Genomic DNA, 23,276 nt, shown 5'->3' with positions numbered 1-23,276 from the left:
GCATTACCTGATGAAATCTAATAAATTCACGCACCCTCAACATTTGTGTATGATACCTGGCAGTACCCGAGTAAAGTCTTTGTATTATTGCAGAAACATTTCCAAATATACTCGCATACATAAGAGCTAGAAATTTAAATTGGTTTTTATACTAGAGCACTAAAGGAAAAACACAAACACTCTCATAAACAGCTAGACTCATTATAATTCCACGTACACAAAGAACGGTGCTTAAAACATTGGAATGAGATTCCAGAAAGAACGCAAAAAATTCTGATCGAAAGTCTGCCGATAAGCCAAAAGTCATCTTTTTCACATACATTTTAATTTGCATTAGGATTAAATGTTACATGTTCAGTTTTTGATATACATACATATGTATATATGTCCTTACATACATATATTTAAATGTACCTAAATCCCCTGCCAGCATTTTTTTTATCTCAGATGATAGCTTTTTCGACTTCGTATACGCGGTCCGGAAGTGATGCAAAAGCAATACTGCAGTTAGGAACTATTTCGACACGAACTAAATGGCAAACTCAAAGGTGTCGAAGAACCTTAAGTATCTGATAAAAAGTAACTTGGCTCCATTTTCATATTTCTTCTAAATGTTATTCGAAATTTAAATTATTTAAAATTTTAAAAAGCGTTACTAAAAAGCATTAAACAACGGCTGAGTACCAAGATGGTATACTGCAAAGCATCAGCCTCTTTTATTTCTAAACTACATATAAGTGATGGAAATGACCAATTCGCGCAACTAAGTTTCAATTCGGAATTTGAACATGGCTGCGCATATTGGACATTTCCATCAGTTATATCTTAGAAATAAAAGAGGTTGATGCTTTGCAATATACAAACTTGGAACTCAGCCACAAATTTACATTGTTTTTATTCAAATATGCTTTTGATGTACACTGAGAAAAGAGTTTAGTTAGGTCAACTACATAGGTCTCTCAAAGTTAAATTATTTGGTTATTATTACCCACTCATTTGCGAAAATTAAAATCTGTATACCCTTTTTCTAGATCTGGTTATTTCCCTAAAATATTTTTATTTTACGGTTGCACTGCGATGAAAAGAATTCAAACTTCAACATGGAAAATGTTACTCATACGCCCTGGACGAATATGTACGGCTACGGCCATGTACGATATGGCGCAGGCCCGTCGAAAGGGAGGGGGTAAGGGGGTAATCCACCCGCGCCCGGGCTTCTTGGGGTCCGAAATATCAGAACCACAACTTTTTTTTACCATATAATTGCTCCTTTCTTGATAGGTTTTTTTTTATAAATATATGCCGATTCGTGCTGATTCCTTCTGACTATAAATTAAACAAAAAGATCATATGGCCCAAAACGCGCACTGTTACAATACGTTGTGGCTCACAGTGCTTTTTGTTTCAACGGCGGACTGTTAAATTACAATTTTTGGAAGTACTTTTTAAAGCTGCTTTATATTATCGAAAAAGTCTGCTCTTTTTATATAACTCAATAACTACGTATTTATTGAACTGATAAAATTAATTTTGAGGTCAATATTTGCAAAAAATAGTCGAACTGCTACGTTAGAGAAAAAGACTGTTACGTTACTTGTGCGTTAGGTTTTTAAATCGCTTTTACAGGCTAACCTAATATTCACGCACGCCGCCAATTTATTGTCAAAAATTTCTCATGCACATGCAACTTGTATGAGATCAACCGAAATTGAGCGGCGTGCGTATGAAGCTAACTCAATTTCCAATTTTTGTTCTGCGTGACATTTTGATTTGACGTTTCGCTCAATGAAATCAAATGCAAACGCATGCAAGTCAATTTCGGGTGACGCAAAAAAACAAATTCGACGGCATGCGTACCAAAACGCAAGCCGCGAATATTAGGTTAGCCTGTTAGTCTGTTTTATGTAAAAGTTAGCATGAATTCAGTAGACTTGCGATTTGACATGTAATCCAAAGAAATTAAGAACATGATAATTATGAATACAGATTTGAAAGTTTCTGTTGCTGTGCCACTGTCGGTCGTTTCAGAGGTAACTTCGTGCTTAGAACTCGAGCTCGAGCTTATAACTGCTCCAAGATATTGAGGTTTTTCGGGGTTAACAGTGTTGCCGCGTCCGAAAATAAAGTTTAACAAAACCGTTCAAAAAGTTTAACAAATTCTGTTAAAATAAGCAACTTATTTAACGGGTCTTAATTAAAGGAAAATGATTGGAGTTACTGTTTGTTTCTTCCTGAGCTTGGTAAATTGGTTATAGAAATAAAAAAGTAAGCAAGTAAGTAAGTAAAGTCCCTCTAAAACTGAGTTTTGTCGTCAAAAGTAAGGATTTTATTATAGTCTAAGGGCCAATTTCAAATGAATATTTAAACGGCACTTAAGTTGGGTTTTCGTTGGGTGCACATTAATAGTGGATGTTAATCAACAATCTCTACTTAAGTAGGCCATCTGAAATCCGGCCTAATAATAATAATAATAATAATAATAGATTGGCGCTTACACATATGTTAGTGTTTGGCCGAGCTTCTCCTCTAATTTGTGGCGTTCGCCTTGATGTTGTCACACAAAGCGGAGGGACCTACAGTTTTACGCCGACTCCGAACAGCAATTGTATTCTTTTGAGTAGCTGTTTTTCATGGCAGAAATACACTCGGAGGTTTGCTGTTGCCTGCCGAAGGACTGCCGGCCTAACAGATGTTAAATTTAAAAACTATTACACATTCTTTCAGGCTTTCAACACATACTCCTATAATAGTTATCTGTTCTTTCGCTGGTTTTCTGAAAACATGCAAAACACGAGTTTGGTATCATGCTAACCATAATGTGCGTGTTGATCTTGTCACACAAATGAGCCTAAAGGACTTAAAGTTCTAGGTCGCCTCCGAACGGCAAATGGTTTTTATGAGAAGCGATTTCATAGCAGAAGTACACTCGGAGATTTGAAAACGCGACTACCGCAGAACTTTGTATGGAACTTTGATCTGGATGACAGTCTTCCTAAAATAAATTTTCAAAATTTATTGAAATAGTAAGTCTTCTGACTGAATTTTTGAGGGAAATTATTCTTTTTGACTATTTTAATAAACAAATTTAGCAAAACGAAGAAAAGTTTAGCATTTTAATAGGCAGGAAAAACTTAGTCAATTTTGTTTAAATTTAAGCAAAACGGCAACGGTGGTGGTTAAGTGCACGAAAAACGGCCTTAATGGCCACTTTTGCTTGCTCTATGCCATTCGCCTTCGAGTGGTGCTTTACGATTTTTCCATCAAAAATTATGTTCATTTGAAGATGGCGTAATGAGTTAAAAAGCATATGCTTAGTTTTCGATGTTATATTCGAGGACACGGCAGTTTCAGTGGCCGTAACTCTTGAGGGAAAAATCGTATAGCACCATTCGAGAGTGCATTTTGAAGAATAATAATAGTACTAGAAAAACACTGGTAATAATTCTGATGGGTTTATACTATTCAACCAGAAAATCTTCTTCTTTTTGCTTCTTATTTTGCTTCTTTTGGCCTCGTTCCTTTTTGCAATAATAATATTCTCGCGTTTTTTTATTTTTCTAAGAAATTTTTATTTTCTGTGCCTATTTGAGTTAGAAAGAATATAAATTTTAAAAATGGGTCAATAGCACGTTGAATAGATTACATTTCTGCTTTAAAATGAGCCCTATATCTAACTAAAAAATAATAATTTTACCTAAAAATTCAATTAGCAAAAAGACTTACGTTACAAATAGTTTTGCACCGAAACACATAGATACTGAAGAGTATATGAATCTGCTTTATCGTGGAGAAGGCCGAAAATGCTCGAACAAACCCAGATTTTTCCATTTTTAGCCTGGTGGATTCCACGCCAAAAAACGTTTTGATATTTTAGACATTACCTTAAAAAATTATGCAGATTTTATTTTCGTTAAGAAAGTTAATCACTGATTATTTCGAATACTTTTTTATTAAATTCAAATTAATATAAGGCAATCGAGGAGAATCAAGTATGTACATATATGCGAAAAATGGTGGCTTTTAAATATAAACAACCCTTCATTTCATGTTGTGCTTTTTTAATTTTCATTAATTTAAAGGTGTATCAGGATTAAGTAAATTTTCATGTTTGAGAGAAGGAGACTCGTGTTAATATTTATATTGTTGATACCTCAGATGGCCCAGATATAATCAAAAATCTGCGAAACCTGAGAAAAAAATGTTGCCCCTCGGTTTCGTTTTCGGCGATTCGGGCCATATGCTTTTAATTTTATACACTTTATATACAGGGGCCCGTGATTTTTTAGTCCCGGCCCAGAGTTTTCTCTCAACGGGCCTGATATGGCGTATACATAAGTAGGATAATTTTCTGCCCCCGATGATGCTGAAAATTTCAGCGAAACGTTGGGCAACGAAGGTGAAACAAGTCTTTTATTTGCACCATCAAATAATAGATCAGACTAGCCTACAATTGTACCAAATTTAGAAATGTATTTATCTGACTCTTTTCTCAGTGTCAAGACATCCTGGCAATGAGCAATAAAACAAAAGTGCATACAAAGGGAATAAATAATGTATGTACTTATGTATTTCTTTCAATGGGCCATATGAATAAAAAATAAGCAATTGCTTTTTCTTAAATATCAGACAGTTTACTCCATTTATTCAAACAAAATTGAAGTAAACGGTATGCAATTTTAAGAAAAAGCAATTGCTTAGTTTTTATTCATACGACCCAATGTCGACTTTAAATTTCTATTCGAAATTTATAACTTTAGTTTTACAGTAATTGCAGAGTATGCAGTGCTATTTGCTGTATTTAATATTTTAATGAATATTGAATTTTTTAAATAATGCTTCAAGTTAAATTTTAGGTTTTCACTTTTTTTGACAGCACACCACTACAAACATATGTAGTTATATAGGCTCATGCCCAAAATACATATTCCTTCCTTTTCTTATTTAGTATTTTCTCATGTTTATTTTTTACAGTTCTAAGTGTATGCGAATCATAATCTCAAGACTAGATATTCTTGGAAAGCTATGACAAAAAAGAGAACAGGGAATTTTCTGAACATAGCTATTTGTACAATACAAACAAAAAAAAAAAATAATAATTTTGCAACAAAATATTTTTAATTATATAATAAATTCGTAATAAATATGTTGAAAAATTGTTACTAAAATAGCGAGCAAGCCTAGCCATAGGCGGCTGGTCTTGACAGACCTTTGAGGAAATTTGTTTCGTTTTTCATACATTTTTAACAAAATACAAATAACATACCCGGGCAAGTAAGGAATCAATTCTGGTGAAGACTAAATATTTCACATTTAGCGATCATAACGATTTTCGTTATTTTGAAACAATTAACCTATCATGAATTTATTAACAAATCATTGAATAACATGCTTCATAAAGTACATATCACAATTGTTGCTAAAAACACATATAAGCACGTAAAGGGTTTGTGGTGTGCGGCGGCTCTCGCCTTCTTAACACAATATAAAAATATGTGCGTACATACATATGTGTGTACATACATACATACTTCATTTTAGCACGCTGCACGCCGTAATTCACAAGCCCCTTAGGTACTATATTGATAGCATGAAACTACTTACAGCCCACAAGCATAACACATATCGTGAACACCTTTTCGGCGTCGGTATTTGGAGCGACATTTCCAAATCCAACCGAAGTTAACGAAGTAAATGTAAAGTAGAGTGCAGTTATATATCTAGACTAAAAATAAAGATTATTTACACACGCACATATGAATGTCAACCGCAACAAGTACTATTTATATCTGTATATGTATGACAAATTATAATACCTTAATTGTGGGCCCACCAGTATTATTGTCAAAATAAGGCTCCTGAATATCATTTCCCAGCGAATGCAGCCAGCCAATGTTCTTTGTTAGAAGCGTTCTTTCGGCGTTTCCTATAGCATACCTAAATATGTATAAATAAAGTCCCGTTGTTCGATTTTAATATTGAACGGTTTTAATATTGCGGTTTTAATATTGAACGTATTTACCAAATGCAAGCCAACCAATGGGCGATGAGCACAAATGTGGCCATAAGAAGAACCAACACAGCAGCACCATATTCTGAGTATCTATCTATTTTTCTGGCTACTCTCACCAACCTTAGCAATCGGGCAGTCTTGAGCAATCCTATCAGAGTTGTTGTCTGCAATAAATTAAACGTTATTTAGCCAATATCGAATAAAAGTGAAAAAAATGATCAAAAGCATTTTGTGCGAATCGGGTATTTGGGTAACCAAGGAAAAATATTAAGAAATGTACATATACATAGATATAACCAAATAAAAAATCCTTAAATGTGATTTAGTGCACCTATTGCTTTCCTATTCTTTGTATAAATAGCAGCAATTTATTTCGCAAAATAAGTTATAAAAAATCCTTATTTAAACTTTTATACGCGTCAGAATTGTAAACTGAGATCGTTGTTATTTTAGTAGTCTGCATGTGCAAGAATAAGAAGCTTTAAAATAAAAAAATGAACCGATTTTTTTTTTTTTACTTTATAAAGTGTCCTCTTCAGTCCGGATGAGTCGATGGCTGCATTTCTTTATACATTCTGAACGTTTGGAATAAACTTTTTTGTTTATTTATTCTTTAGAACGTTCCTGATGATATGTTGACGTATATTTCAAACGCATTCTGTTTATTCCGGCTGTGAAATGGGATTATCCGGAATGTATAAAGAAACGCAGCCGATATAAACATGTCGGTTACTTGAAGCAGGGGGCAATTCTGGCTCTATGAAGCTGTGAAGTGAAAATCAAAAATTCAATGTCAGTGAAAATTTAATTTCACTTTATCGTTTCGTTATATCATTTTAGGCGATCCTCGGTATATAAAGGCTATTCCATTAACATCTATCAAGTAATTATTTAATAATTTATTGTGAGTTTTAGACAATGATATTTTTTTATAAATGCCCAAATTTTCTTTTTACAGCCACAAAACTTTGCGAAGAAAAGTTTTCATAGTGAAAAGTGTTTGACAAATAAATTAATGTACATTTGAAAACAGAATCGTAATTTTATGTGAAGTGATGAAAAATGTTTTCACTTCACGTTTTCACAGAACAAGGAATTGGCCCCCACGATATGGTACATATTCGAATGGTTTTCTGTGATTATAAAATTCGATTTCACCTTGGCATTACTAATTTAGGAAATATTTATGTACCATTTTTGTCAATTTCATTTTGGCACTTTATTTTCTGTGTGTATTTAAGTTTATGTACATATTGTATGTATATTAAAGGTAATTAATCTATATACACAATTGCGATATGATATATAATTGATGTAATTTGAAACGAATTTCCGCCATCCCTTGTCGAATTCGATTCATCCTCCCCAAACCAATTTTTACAATAAACGCCTGTCGGAGGAATCAACCAACCCCTACAAATGTAGATAATCCTTGTGTTTTTAGTTTGTGATTTACCCTTTGTTGAGAAATACATCGATGGTGATGTTTTGCATTGATGCCTTTCTGAACAAGGGTATATGAAATAATTCACATACAGATCCCCCAGTTTCTCAAGTAAAAATGGGCTGAAATGTATTTACAACGAAATGAGAAATAAAATTCGAATATTTGGTTGCAGTAAATTCGGGTTCACCCAAACTGAGACTCCTTTAGTAGTCCTAATGTGTTCTTGTGTTCTTGTTCTTGTTTCGATTTGTGGATGTCTCAGTGTGATATTCCTGACGACTCGGTTACCTACAATAAAATAAGTATTTTTGTAGGTTGTGGAGTATTTTCGGCTATGATTATGCTCCAATGAATGTTTTCGGCAAATTATTATAAAGAAAATTGCGACAAGTATAAAAACCGTTTTGCAATTAAAATGGCACGCACAATGTGAAAGATTACATAGAAGTGTATAATTGTGGAATTGAAGCTACGGGAAAGAATTACTGCGTTTTTAATTTGCTTAAACATAACATAAGTAATTGCGCTCAAAAGCTCATTTAAGGAAAAAATATTGTCTTATAATACCTCTTCATTATCCAAGCCGAGCTGTAAAACATTGGACACATAAAGAAATTAAATTAAACATACAAAAATTTGAAAATATTTGCTAGAGTAGATAATAACTATATTTGGTATCGATTGTCGGCAAATAAATCAGTTACTGTATCATGCCTTATTCGGGTATTTCCACAAAATTTCAATTGAATGGTATATGAAAATACCAAGATTGTGTAATTATTCACATACAATCCTATGTATGTTGTTTATTGCTTTAGCTGCAATTTCGCCCTCAATTATTCCCGAAGTAAAAATTTCTATCTACGAAAACTCACTATTTATGTACATTTGTATTAATGTATGTATGTAAGTATGTACATACCGTCACCTTAATACACATATCGCACGTTTAATAATATAGAGATATAACTCAAAATTTACTTTTTTGGAGATTTCATTATCCAATTAATAAGCTTTATAAGAAGAATATGTTGAGTTCAAAAGATAAAAAAAATGTCCCAAATATGGCGGTGATATATATGTGTCTTTCCATCCGTCTTTTTTTATACCAACTGCACACATTGATTGCGTTTTCCCACAAAATTGAATTTTTGAATTACTTCTGTATATTATTAAACGCGCGATATGCAACTCTCCAAAAAAAAAAAAATTTTATTAATTTAGATTTAAAGTACTTGAAGTATGCAACCCATTAGTTGAGCAGCGACCAGTGAAGGAAGAGTGGGTACAATTGTACTTTTTTCAGCGCTTTTATAATTTAAAAGTACATTCGGTACATACAAGGTGTCCCAGAAGTCATAGTATTAATAACACAATGTTCGAAGGGTCCAATTTCACAAAATCCACTTTCACTAATTCCGGTAAGTACTATTTAGCATGTCATTGGTCGGTAACAAGAGCAACTCAAATTTAAATCTATTAAATACATTCTAGCGTGTCTCAGTCCTTTGCCCACAAAAGCGGCTAAACCTAAAGTTATAGCTCAGTACATTTTTTTTCACCAGAGTGGGGAAGAAAATATCAAAAAGTTAAAAATCCCGAAATAGTCCTAATTTTATGATGGTTCCTTAATATATTTTAACTACATTGCATTTGAGTATGGAGAAGCAACTATCTGGAAGTATTTTACATAAAAAATTTACTAAGTATAGCCTGGTTTGTAGATGCAGATAAAGAAAATACATGAAAACGCACGATTTTTTTTTTAGTTCAAAAATGTAAATATTTCAAAAACGGTGACACCTTTGCCTGAAAATGTTTTGTTTATCAGAGAGCTCCCCCCCTTTTCCTCTACTTTCCCCTAAAGTTTGGTACGTTACTTCTGGGACACCCTGTATGCATAAATTTCGGTACATTTTCAAACTTAGCCAAATGAATTCTCCTGAAATTATTTCCGCCTTGCAGCTACACCTAAAACAAAAAAACCATCTGCGGGCAAGAGTTACGCTGCATTCGATCCCTGACTGACAGTATTCTAGCTCATAAGTCAACAAATACCACGTTTATACGTAAGCTATTTGCAAATAAAAATAATTTGCAAATACCTAACTCACTGTTTATTCGACGGTGAAAAATTTTTATTTAATATTGCCTGATTATAAAAAGGCAATAATATGACCATCGAAAAAGAAAATAAAGTTAAAAATGGCAATTGATTATAAAAAGGCAATAAGATGAACATCGAAAAAGAAAATAAACCTAAGAATGGCGGCGTCTTGCGCTTATTTGCAAATAGTATCACTAATCAATACTTATTTGCGTGATTAAGTTATTTGCAAATAACAAATTAACTCAGCGTTTATACGACAAAGTTTACCATTTTGCAAATTGTTATTTGCAAATAAGACGTGCGTATAAACGTAGTAACAGTCCTTTATAGGAAGTAATGCCATGCCCACGGTGTTCTTGAACCAAATTCAACTGAGTCGGTCAGGAACGATCGAATTTCCAATTAGACTAATTTAGGGGGACGTTACCAGGTCAGAATATGCGAAGTTTGAAATCGTAGTAAGTGCCGATTTCAAAAACTGTAACCTTTTCGATTTTCAGCCGGCATTTTCGCATTTAATTGTAGTATAAATAAGACTGTATATGAGTAATTTTTTAAATATCGAGCCCTATCGGCCAAACTAAGGTAAGCGAAATTTGTTTCCAAAATTTTCTTTTTGATGCTGAAATATTCCTAAAGCATCTAGATGCATTTCTGCATCAAAAAGAAAATTTTGAAAAAAATGTCCCTTACGATATTTTGGCGGGTAGGGCTTGATATGTATTTCGTAGTCGTCTACTACAATAGCCAAATTTTGGTCCACTTAAAACAGCCAACTTTATCTGGTTTAAAAAAAAATTAACTATAAACACTTAGTACTTTATATGCATTCTTTTATAAGCTAGTTTTTTTCATTTAATAATATAAACTTGTATTTTCGTCCGGGCCGGTACTAAATATGGGCCGGGCTTCCCACTAACCTAATTTTTTTTTATATTTAAACGAATTTCCAACGTTATCACATGTGCGTAATACAGGAAAATTTTTACAATATGAAAAAAAAACACTCGAAAAATCCGTACATCTTGACGGAAAGCTAAAAATTCTTACGTTGAATCCGTACAACCATTTTCACCCCTGAAAATCAGTACCGTACGGAAAAATCTGTACATCTGGCAGGGCTGCCATTAATATCACGTGTTGCGCTTTTGTATTCACGTTGCTGATTTCATGTATCTAATTTCATCTCTTCATAAAATTAGCAAGATTTGTCTATGCATCCGTCGGCGAGTCCTTGGAAGTATTCTTTGTGCAAAATCTGTTTTAATAATTTCACCATTTTGAAAAGTGTTTTTGCCTCAATACATCGAATTGTACGGCACTAACAGTCACTTTTAATTGGTTACTGCTTTGGCTACTTTTATTAAGATTTTTGTATGCATTTGTCGGTGAGTCCGTGAAGTATTATTTGTGAAAAATCTTTTTTACTAATTTCCCCATTTTAACATATATATAAAAGCACTGCAAATATACCAGGAGAAATACTCTTCACATGTGTACATGAGTAAATGGAACATATATTTTAGAGTATTTAAAAAGATAGGAATAAAAAAAGAGAACACCATAAATTTGAGGAACTGAGTAATGTTACTCAACAGCGCTCTGCTACATAAAACACTGTTCCGCTTTTCCAGAGTACTTGAGTATGTTGATTGCATTCAGTATTTCAGTTTGCAAAAAAGTTCGAATCTTTCATACATATATGTACATGATTTATGTACATAAATATTACGTACATTTTTTAAATAACAACAAGTAAGAAAGTCTAAGTTCGGGCGGAGCCGAATATTAAATACCCGGCGCAAGTATTAAATATATGTTTTCCACCCTTCCGAAAGCTACCGCTACATGATAAGCGGGTGTATAAATTTTAAGTAAACTAGCATCTTTAAATTTCGAAATATTGAAATTTAAAACATTTTTGAAATTCACCGTTATATGAAAAGCGGCCGTAATTTTAGTCGGATTTTAACAATTTTCAACGGATTGCTTTTATGTGGCAAGCACAATAACCATACCGAGTTTGGTACAAATTGCTAGAACGGTTAACGAGATACATAGATGTGATCATAAAGGGGCGGTGCCACGCCCATTTTCCAAAATTTTATCATAAACGTATTTGCTGGTAAAGAATTGTTGCAACCATCAATTTTGAATAAATTAGCTTTAATATTTACTGATTTATCGAGGATTTCGTATTTCTCGAAATTACCGTTATTATATGGGATGTGGGCGTGGTTATTTTCTGATTTTGAAAATTTTCGGCCATTTGGTATGCTGTAGCAAGGCTAATAACTGTGCCAAGTTTGGAAGAAATTGGTGCAGCGGTTACCAAGATATACATATGTTACCATGAGTGGGCGTGGCTACGCCCATTTTTCAAAAATTTATAATATTATTACTTTTCGTCTAAAAGTTATTCGAAATGTCAATTTTGAGTGAATTATCTTCAGTAGTTACTAAACTATCGCAGTTTTCGTATTTCTGAAAATTACCGTTATATGGGAGGTAGGCGTGGTTATTGTCCGATTTCGCCCATTTACAGCCCAATACCGTCCGTCCTACGCCCAAAAGAAGTGCATGTACCAAGTTTCGTTAAGATATCTCAATTTTTACTCTAGTTATTATGTGCACAGACGGACGGACGGACGGACTGACGGACGGACGGACGGACAGACAGTCACCGCTTAATCGATTTTTCTTTTCATTCTGATCAATTATTTATATATTTGTCTATATCTATCTCGATTCGTTTTGCCTGTTACAAACAACCGTTATGTGAACAAAATTAATATACCCTTGTGCACAAGTGCGCTCGGGTATAAAAAAAGTGTGTCCATTTTCCCGCGACCTGTCTTTATGACCAGTTTTTATTGTCAAATTGATATTTTCATTTCCCAATACCAGGCGTTCATAAATGTGAAGTAACAAGTTTTATATTTCTAAGCAGACAATTTTTTGTATAAATTTTTAAATTTCCAAAATTCTACTTTGTGAGTTTCCAAAGGCTTCTACAAACGAATTAAAAACTTCTACAAACAAATGTATGCATAGGGAAAGCTTGCTACTTCATATGTATGTGCGCCTGGTATTGGGAAATGAATGTATCGTATTATACAAATAAAAATCGGTTCTCTGTATAAAATGAGTCCACTTTCTTTATAAAAATATGCTGTTGGCGAAATATTCGAGCACCCTACATTGTTTCTCCACGTTTGCTATTTAAGATTAGTGTCAGCTCTAACATTGACATTATGTAGCATTAAACGAAAACTTCCAAAAATACTCAAAAAATACTTGCGAAGGAACATATTTTTTGTGGAAGTTTAACAGCATGGTACTGCTGATTTATGTTCCTCTTTTTTTCGGAACATAATTTGTTTGAGTACTTTTTTTATGTATACAGCGCTCAACATTTTCACTCCTCTTCCTTCCATGCCCTCTTTGTTAGAGTATGAGTAGTTTACATATTTAAAAAAAAAACTCACAGTGAAGCAAACTGAATTCCGATGCAGACCTTTAATATATATATTTTTTTTGCATAAAAATATCAGTTTGTGCGGCATTTACCGTAGTTGGACCTTTAATATAGAATGATATAGACATTTCTCAGTCTGGGTGGTCTTCAGTATCCTACGTTCTTGATTGCTTCTTTTTGTGTGAACTATTTAGTGATTTAGTACATCACATTACTCTTATTAGCGTCGAAATCTTTATTTAAATTTCTAATTATTATTTATTACATTGGCTGCAAATCCTTAAAGCTCTTTGTTATTGTTAGTGTTTGTCTTTCAATACTAAATACAAGCGTAATCCACAAAATTGTTTGTTGAATAAAAAATAATAAATTACGCTTAAATTTAGTTAAATTAAATGGCTCTTTTATTTTTCAGATAGGGATATTTCAAAAGTAGTTTTTAATATTGTGTATGTATATATATTAAATAAAAACTTCAAATTATTACCCCTTTTGTAGTAAAAAAGGGTAATTCTTTAATTTCTGGCATTTACCCTTAAAAAAATCTAGAAATTTAAAATCCAATAAGGTAGTGTCAAATATTCCTTCTCGCTCTTATTACTTCATCTGGTATTATTCCACCATGATACAAATACTTAAAGGTAAAAGGTAAGGATGTATTTGTGAGACTAAAAATTTGAAAATATTTTTGTCATGTTAGCAAACTTCAAAAATGTTTAGGCTGCCTCTCAGTGGTTTTACCTTCAAATTTTTGTATCATGTTTAAATGTTAAAAAAAAAATTAAAGTACAATTTTGAAAACTTTGCTGTATACACAGGGATGCTACGCGTACTTTCGGTCCATTCGAGGGTCCAATTTGCAATTACTCTTTCCAGCATTACGCATAATGGGCTTGATTTTCAGGAAACAAAAAGGCCGTTATTATGGTGCCAAGATATTTTTTCCAAGATAATTTCTTCATTTTCACAATTTTTCTTCGAAATTGAGGCCCACAAGTTCAGCTATAATCTCGGATCAGGGTGTATAGCTTTTGGTTTCCTATTCAAAAACAACTCGTGAAGACGTGTTAAAAAATTTAAATTTTTTTGCGAAAATTTCAGTTTTGTATTCACAGATCTCTGCTATCAAGTGAGCATCTCATTTCTGTAAAAAATTTTTACGCATCTTTTTAAAGTGGTTGAAATGAACTCGTTCAAGATTTCTGTGCGAAAAATAAAGAAAATTCTGTAAAAATTCTGCAAGAAATGCTTCACATAGCAGCATTTTTTCATTGCTTTACCGATTTTCTCCCGAATTTTCGTAAAAGCTTCGAAGTATTGATAGTTTATTTCATTTTAGAAAATTCGGCAAAAAATCGGATAAGAGTACTCGATAAAAAAATGGTTTGCAGGGTATATATTAACATACACCCAAAAAGCCAAAAATGCTAATATTCTATCTGCTCCGGTTCAAGACATAAATGCGTTTCAAAAATTCTTTAGTGAATAATACTGAAGTATAATATAAAACCACATTTTCTGAAATTTTCAGTCACATACAACAAAATGTTGACCAAGTTGTTTGCGAACTTGCAAATACGACAAAATTTTACTCAATATCTCGGATTTATTGTCTGCATATGTACGTCAAATTATTTTTCAACAATAGCAATACATGCATACTTTTCCAATTTTCTCAATCAGAGTCTCAATTATTTTCAAGACAGTAAATTGGACAAGTATGCACCAGCAAAAATTTAGACATTACAAATTTGCAACTTGGCGACAAAGAAAGTAATGATACAACCGTCTCCGGGGAGAAAAAAGCTTTACGATCGTCGCAAAAATTACGCCGTATATGATCAAATACAAAAGGATGTTGAGGAGATGTCGTTTCTATTCGTCGAGGTATCAAGATACATTCACTTTACACTGATGAAACGTTGGGTACAAGGAAACTTTGACGCAATGAATTTTCTCGACTGTTATTACCAGTTGATGGTAAAGAAAAAAGCGAAGTATACAGTAGACCAGGAGTATAATATGCTGCGAAAAAACCTCAAGTTGTACGATAGTTCGCATCGGTTGAGGTTATTTGTGGAAAACGCGAATAAATTTATGACTCTGTTCCATAACAATATTTGGATGCACGGTTATACTCGGCTCAGAAAATATTTCAAATTTGAAGAAGACAAAAAAGGGTATATAATACACTGAGCTACTTATTCGAAAAGTATTCAAAAAGTATCTCAGATTGGCCCTTACTTGAACGTATGCGTACCGATTTAAAAAGGAACGGAACGAAATTACACGAAATAGAAAATGTGAAACTATTTCGGTCTTCAATCGAATTATTTTTCAACCTGCAACGGTATAATGAAATCAAAGAAATAAAAAATTGTGTACTAATTCCACAACTTAAATACGGTTTACATCACGTGAGATACGATCGATTTGCGTTCCATCAACTATTGTGTCGATTAAAATTATTCAAAGGACCATTTTCTTCCTTCGATAAAAGTGAATTTGAAGTGAAATATTTCAAAATTCCTTTAACGTGTACTAAAACGTTTTCGTCCCTACAAACTGATGAAGTGTCCGTATCATTTTGTATGGAAAAGAAAAAAATACAAAATGAAACTAAAGCGAAAAAGAGAAAAGCAAAAGAGACCGATTGTGAAGGTGATCTAATAAAAATACGTGGAACAAAATACGACAACAAGATTGGGCTAGATCCTGGCTGTCGGCTCATTTTGGCTGGTGTCCGGAACAATGTTCCTGTCAAAATTAAAAATTCCTACTACCAAAACCTTTCTGCTTTTTTTTCTCGAAAAAATAAACTACAGAAATACACGAAAGATCAAAAACAGAATTATCGGCGAATTCGTCAAAATTTAAAGAATACTGTAAATTTCAGCTTGAGCTACAAATTTTCTCGAAAAGAAAGATGTCTCAGTTGAAGTTGAAGAAGTAAATTTACCGACAAAAAGCCTGCAACCACATTGCGAAGCAATTGGTACCAAACACAAAAGAGAGTACATTGATATGTATAGGTTCCACCGAAATTGCTTCAAACTCACCTATATGCGGACATCGGCGTACACCTAACCTATTCTGATGGTTAATGAATTCAGAACAACCAAACTTTGCGCAAAATGTTTAAGCGTCAACCTGACGGCCAAATCGCCGAAGAGGTACCAATTTTGCCCAAAATGTGGTACCTGCTGGAATCGAGACGTCAATGCTGGGGAAAACATACTCTACCTGGGAGAATGTATTATCAAGCAAAACGAAAAACGCGAAAAATTAAAAAAATAAGATGTCACTATTTCTTGTATAACGGCAACTGTGTACATCTGACTGGCAACAGTTAAACTTTAATGTTAATGTTAGTGAATAATACTTACATTACATATTACATATACGGATTTAATCGTAAAATGAAAAATATACATAGATCTTATTTTTTGACATTACCTCGTCGGTGTCACTTCCAACCAACAATAAATCGAATGGTATTGCGGCCACTAGATCAATCAGGAACCATCCACTCAAATAATGAACCGCAATCCGTCCGGGATGAGAGACGACTTCATCCTGGCCATCGATAAATGTGGTTCGAAAATTAATAAGTATGTCAATAACAAAAGTAACGTCGACTGAAATTTCAAGAAACGTCATTATTTAGGAATTCAGATGTAGGTACGTATGTATAAATATGTATGCGTGTATGAGCATAGGTTTTTAAGAAGAGTTTATCTTACATACATACGTGTGTATGAACATAATATCAAAGTCCTTTTGCATACTTAATAAGGGGCTTAATTCATAAAGTGACAGTGATAATTTTGTAACAACAGGCATTTTTCGTATTGTCAGTGAAAATTCGACAGATTTGTGGTTGTTTTGTTTCTTAAAAAAAATTGTCTCCACCGCTTCAAATTTGTGAGAAATTCCATTGAAAAAGTGACACATTAGTTGCGTTCGACAAGTCAAAAATTTTTACTGGATGGCGTTCGATAACGACAAAAAAATATCCAACACACAAAAATTGAGAGAGCAAGCGTTCATTTTGACGCAAGAGAAGCGTTCATTTTGTACTGGCGCAATTTTAGTCAGCAAAAATTATCCAACGCGAACACATATGATCACAAAACATATGGTTGCAATTTTTGTAAACAAACAAAATTGCATTTTTCGGGTTTTGATATTTATATGCTTTTTGGCTGCCTGCTATGTGACTTTATGATAGTGCCAACTAGTTTTTACTTCTAGAAATGTTCCTGGCGAACATTGAACGTTCACTTTTCTTTTTTCTTCCATGGAGGCAACATGAATTTCAGTTTGTTTACAAATAAAACATAAACAAAGTCAGCTGGTGTGTCTTCTTCTTCCGGTTTTTGCAAGTGATGGCTAATTTCCTGTTCGTTTACTTTTTTGCTTTTTCTTCTCTTTGGGAGAGAATTTTCGCTTACGCTCTTGATTTTGATTGTTGGCTGGTGTTGGCTAATTTTGTTATCGAACGCAACTATTATCATTGTAGGGTTTTAAAATTGTCATTGACAAAATTGTTGCCGGCCATAAGAATTTTTTATGTAATTATTTTAAGAATATTCAAATTATTGAAAACTGATGAAATGTGCGCAATTACCATATAAACAAATTTACAAAATTCTACTGTGAAAACATTCCGACGGAGCTATTTAGTTTTCTCGCTATTGTCGTGACAATTTTGTCGGAGTGACAATTATCAGCACCATTGTCGACAATATTCCAGTATTGTAACCATGATAAAAGCATAGTAAGGTAAAACCGTTCTCTCAATTCACCGGCTATGCTTTTTTTTGAAGCTTGCCAACATTTTAAAATCATATAAAATTGAGAGGAAAAAAAGGAATTGTTCAAAGTTGTTTGAAATTGAAAATGAGAATGTGTGTGTGAGTTTGTGTGTAAAATTTTAAAATTAAATTGCTTGCAAACGTCAAGAATTTGAAAAATTTCTCTCAGCGGTTCCACCTTCCTATTTTTTTTTTATCATGATTGTAACTGTCGCTTTCTAAACGAATTCACAGTTACCTACAAGCGTATATGAAACAGAAAAAATGTCGCCTACAATTCTGGCTCTGAAATTTTATAAAAAAATCGACAATTTTCACACCTGTCACGTTTATGAAATAGGCCTCAGGAATGGGTATTTTTGAATTAATTATTATTCAAATAAAAAAAAAATAAAAATTAATGAATTTTTTTTCATCATCCAAATTTCTTTGAATCACAAATAAATTTGCATCCATCTTTCGACTAATTTCGAATGAGGAATAAATTTGTATACATCATTTAAGTAATTTAGAATGAGGAATAAATTTTTTTGCAACATTCAAAAAATTTTGAATGAGGAATAATTTTTCATTTATTATTCAGTCATTCTTTCTTGATCATCACTATCAAGATAAATGTTCCGCGTACAGGCAGATGCTGGTGCGCGAACATGTACATTGATCGCCTACCTCTTACGATAGTAAAACAAGAATGACGGGATGATAAATGAAAAATTATTCGTTATTCGTTATTTCAAATTACTCGAATGATGAATAAAAATTTATTCGTCATTCAAAATTATATGAAGGATGAATGAAAATGTATTCTTATTTGAAATTACTTGAATGAACATTTATTTTTGTTTGAAATTATTTGAATGACGAGTAAAAATTTATATTTATTTTTCTTTCATTCAATTATTTATTTTCCCTGCTACTTCCATCCCTGATACAAACTATTTCAATAAATATATAGAGAGTGTAGTCGTTTCTAGGTTACAATAAATAAAACTCACCAATTAAATCTACAATAACAAGTGGATCGCTATTAATGTATTTATTAGTGCGTCTCTGGTAGTCTGGTTCCCCTAGTAAGAACGCAGCAACATATGGCGTGAATATCGCTGTATATATAACAAGTATTAAAATTATCCAATCCCAAACTGCTTTAAATGGAGAATAGTGCAATATTGTCCATTTGTGATATTCAGTGTTGTCGATCTTTTTATCTGGTAAAATCGTTGAACCGAGCGATAGTACCTGCATTTTGAGTACACAATTAGGAGAATATCGTTTTAACATGAATTTGGAGAGTCGATAAATCAGAAGAAATTATAATTAACATACATGTGCATGCACGTAGTTCTGATATGCTTTCTTCGAATAGACTACAAATCAATAGGACAACATACCAGTTTAATTAAAGGATGAACAAACAAAGAAAATAAAATGAAAATTTTTTTAAATACATAAATCTTAAATGCCATTATATAAAGGTAAGTTTATATTAAGTAGTATAAATATAAGAAGGTTTAGGCGAAAAATAGTATCGCACGTTTGGGGAACAGTTAGTTAGTTAGTTAGTTTTTTTTTTCTTCGATAATATCAAAACTAAAATATATTGTAGTACAACTTACAGCCTCAACCGAGTCTGGCAATTTTAACGGTTTAGCACCAAGCAAAGGTTCTTTGTCCGGAATGTCCTCGGTATGCTCCTTTGAAAGCCTCTGTGGTAGTTTTTTCTTTATAAAATTTTGTGACGAGATTTTCGATCGAACACTATCGTATGAAACAGTTTTCTCGAAAACATTCGCTTGGCTATGTATTCTCTCCTTTCGCTTGTTATATGTGAGATCATTACCATAAAAAATGTTGTTTTTGTGTAGTTTATCCTTCTCGCTTGGTGTCGTTGACGACTGGATATTACATTTCAAATTTTGATCTTCACATTTCGTACAGTTGCCTCCATACACGTTCCATAGGTTTACATTATTAAAATCTTCGCTATTATTTTTGTTCAAGGCGGAAAATTGCTTTTTACTCTTGCTTATATTTTCAACAACCATACACTTAGATGTTTCGTATTTAATTTTGTTAGTCGGTTCTGCATCTAATTTATTTTTTATCTTGCATACAATATTTTCACTCTCATCTGTGCGTGCAATTTTATGATAAATAAATCGATTTATATTCCTTTGATTCTTGCTGTTGAAGGCCAGCTTATTATAATCGTAGCCTTCCGTGAATATACCGGAATTTATGAGTATATCCGACACGAAAATGGTTTTCTTGTCCATTTGCCTGAGTTTGCACATAAAAGAAAATAGTTCTTTTTCTACAAATTTGTTTAAGTTGGTGTTCAGAAGTATTTCGTTAAAATTGTTTGTTTTGAGGCACACTTTTTTGTTGCGAATTTGTGATGCTTGTTGCATGCCATTATTTGAAATATAATATTCACATTGTCGTAAAATTTTATCCAAAATCCGGATTTCGTTCAATTCAAAACATGAATTGTGAGACATGCTGAAATACGCATAGATACGTTCATACATAAACATATGTACATGAATGTGATTTATTTAAATAACTTTACCTCGTTGCAAAGTGTTTTTTTTTGATTTCGAGTTTATAAAGTTAGTGTTTTCGCTAATACTGGCCACTTTAAAATAAATAATGGCTTAATATAAAAATTATTTTTCAAGCAAAGAAGTTAGCAATCCAATTTAATTCACGTGAATGAGGTAATCTATAAAAAATCAATATTATGGCATTGCGCAAGAGTCGTTTTAGTTATACCAAGTTCAAACATCCATATACAGTGATTCAAACAAATGACCACGTGTTGATTTTTTTTAAATGTTCGTAATGTTTTTTGAGTTATTTTTATTTTTTTGTTATTTTTCTATAAATGTGTGGGCTTTAACCAAAAACATATAAATCACAGTTTAAAACTTTATACAAAATGTATGAAAATTCATTTAAACTTTTTAATCTTGCTACAATTTTTTATTTATGGTTCTCTGCAGATTTTACTCGCGTGAAAACAGCGAGACAGTGAACCAGCAAAAATTTAGACATTACAAATTTGCAATAAACTTAATTTTTCGCCATGAGTCGGAAAAGGCTACTTGGCGACAAAGAAAGTAATGATACAACCGTTTCCGTGGAGAAAAAAGCTTTACGATCGTCGTGCAAAAATGACGCCGTATATGATCAAATATAAAAGGATGTGGAGGAGATGTCGTGTCTATTCATGTTTCTATTCGTCGAGGTATCAAGATACATTCACTTTACACTGATGAAACGTTGGGTACAAGGAAACTTTGACGCAATGAATTTTCTTGACTGTTAATACCAGTTGATGATAAAGAAAAAAGCGATGTATACAATAGATCAAGAGTATAATATGCTGCGAAAAAACCTCAAGTTGTACGATAGTTCGTATCGGTAGAATTTATTTGTGGAAAACGCGAATAAATTTATGACTCTGTTCCGTAACAATATTTGAATGCACGGTTATACTCGGCTCAGAAAATATTTCAAATTTGAAGATGACAAAAAAAGGTATATAATACACTGAGCTACCTATTCGAAAAGACTAGAACGTATGCGTACCGATTTAAAATGGAACGGCAATAAACTACACGAAAAAGGGAATGTGAAACTATTTTGGTCTTCCATCGAATTATTTTATAATCTGCAACGATATAATGAAATCAAAGAAATAAAAAAAATTTTCACTAATACCACAACTAAAACGCGGTTTACATCACGTCAGATACGATCGATTTGCGTTCCATCAACTGTTGTGTCGATTAAAAATATTCGAAGGACCATTTTCTTCCTTCGATAAAAGTGAATTTGGAAAATATTCTAAAATTTCTTCAACGTGTACTAAAACTTTTTCGTCCCTACAAACCTATGGAGTGGCGGTATCATTTTGTATGGAAAAAAATACAAAATGAAACCAAAGGCAAAAAAAGAAAACTGAAATCAAATGAAACCGATTGTGAAGGTGATCTAATAAAAATACGCGGAACAAATACGACAACAAGATTGGGCTAGATCCTGGGTGTAGGCTCATTTTGTCTGGTGTCCGGAACAATGTTCCTGTCAAAATTAAAAATTCATACTACCAAAATCTTTCTGTTTTTTTTCTCGAAAATGTAACTGAAGAAATACACGAAAGATTTCACGACAAAAACCGAATTGTCTGTGAATTCGTCAATTTTAAAGAATACTGTAAATTTCAACTTGAGATACTTGAACAAAAGCAACAAATTTTCTCGCAAAGAAAGGTAGCTCATCTGAAGTTGAAGAAGTACATTTGCTGACAAAAAGCCTGCAAACAAATTGCGCAACAACTGGTGCCAAACACAAAAGAGAGTGCATTGATATGTATAGGTTCCACCGAAATTGCTTCAAACTCACCTATACGCGGATATCGGCGTACGTCAACCAGCGATTGCTTGACACTTTTCATGATTTTACCAGAAGAAAAAGTTCGGGTAAAATCTTGCAACTTCATTCTCTACACAACTCTCCAAAAGTCGCTCTCATTTACAGGATTTTGGAGTACCGGAACATTTTTCCTGCAACTTCCTGCAAGTTCGTGTAAAATCCTGTAAGTTCATTGAGTACTAGATCAGAGCTATTCTGATGGTTCATGAATTCAGAACAACCAAGCTTTGCGCAAAATATTTTAGCGTCAACCTGACGGCCAAATCACCCCACAGATATCAATTTTGCCCAAAATGTGGTAGCTGCTGGAATCGAGACGTCAATGCTGGGAAAAACATTTTTTACCTGGGAGAATGTGTCATCGATCAACACGAAAAAAACGAAAATTTAAAAAAATAAGATGTTACTATTTCTTTTATAACGGCAACTTTGTACATCTGACTGGCAACAGTTGAACTTTAATGTTTATGTGTCTTGGCACCTTACATTTTCTCTATCGCATGCATTTTTTATGGTAAGCATCAGTCGTCATGGTTTTTTAGTTTTTCTCAGTAGATTTAGCAAAAAATGTAATTCTAGGTAATATCCCACATATCCCTAAAACTGATTAGAAAATATTAATTTGCGTGTGCACACAGAATTATTATGAAAAATCGTTTGATTGGATGTCTGGCAACCGTGAATATTTGACAATCGCATTAAAGCTCCGCTTTGGCAACATCGACAGAAAAACACTGGCCAAACTATTATTGATTTGGTTTGGGAGTAATCAAAATTTAAAACTAATATGGAATCAAAAAAACTTGAGGAGGGTCAAGAATTGATTCGACAAGCAGAGAAAAGGTAAAAAATTCTATTTAAAGGCCTATAAATTTCAATATTTGATTTTTAGCTTGAAAGTTGGATTACTAAAATGGAGACCCGACTATGACGTAGCTGCAGACGAATACACAAAAGCAGGTATTATACATTAT

General features: G+C 33.0%; 1 protein-coding gene across 2 annotated transcripts in view; it reads right to left on the bottom strand.

The window, feature by feature from the left end:
• The window catches only part of LOC118744387 (potassium voltage-gated channel unc-103), a 40,368-nt gene extending 19,692 nt beyond the window's left edge, over positions 1-20,676 (bottom strand). Inside the window, exons 1-8 of one of the 2 annotated variants that reach the window (XM_036477380.1) lie at positions 20,435-20,676; positions 19,479-20,364; positions 18,858-19,101; positions 16,502-16,683; positions 6,020-6,174; positions 5,814-5,934; positions 5,602-5,722; positions 8-126 (exon numbers count right to left, since the gene is read on the bottom strand). In XM_036477380.1, the coding sequence (XP_036333273.1) occupies positions 8-126; positions 5,602-5,722; positions 5,814-5,934; positions 6,020-6,174; positions 16,502-16,683; positions 18,858-19,101; positions 19,479-20,363 (1,827 nt within the window). In that variant the 5' untranslated portion in view covers position 20,364; positions 20,435-20,676. The remainder of the gene's footprint in view (positions 1-7; positions 127-5,601; positions 5,723-5,813; positions 5,935-6,019; positions 6,175-16,501; positions 16,684-18,857; positions 19,102-19,478; positions 20,365-20,434) is intronic. The other variant, XM_036477381.1, reaches the window with a different exon arrangement.
• Positions 20,677-23,276: the final 2,600 nt, after the last annotated feature.

This window comes from Rhagoletis pomonella, unplaced genomic scaffold (assembly GCF_013731165.1).
Source record: "Rhagoletis pomonella isolate Grant_MI unplaced genomic scaffold, Rhpom_1.0 Rhpom_scaffold_00008, whole genome shotgun sequence".
NCBI lineage: Eukaryota > Metazoa > Arthropoda > Insecta > Diptera > Tephritidae > Rhagoletis > Rhagoletis pomonella.
This window is presented reverse-complemented; position numbering and strand designations above follow the sequence as displayed.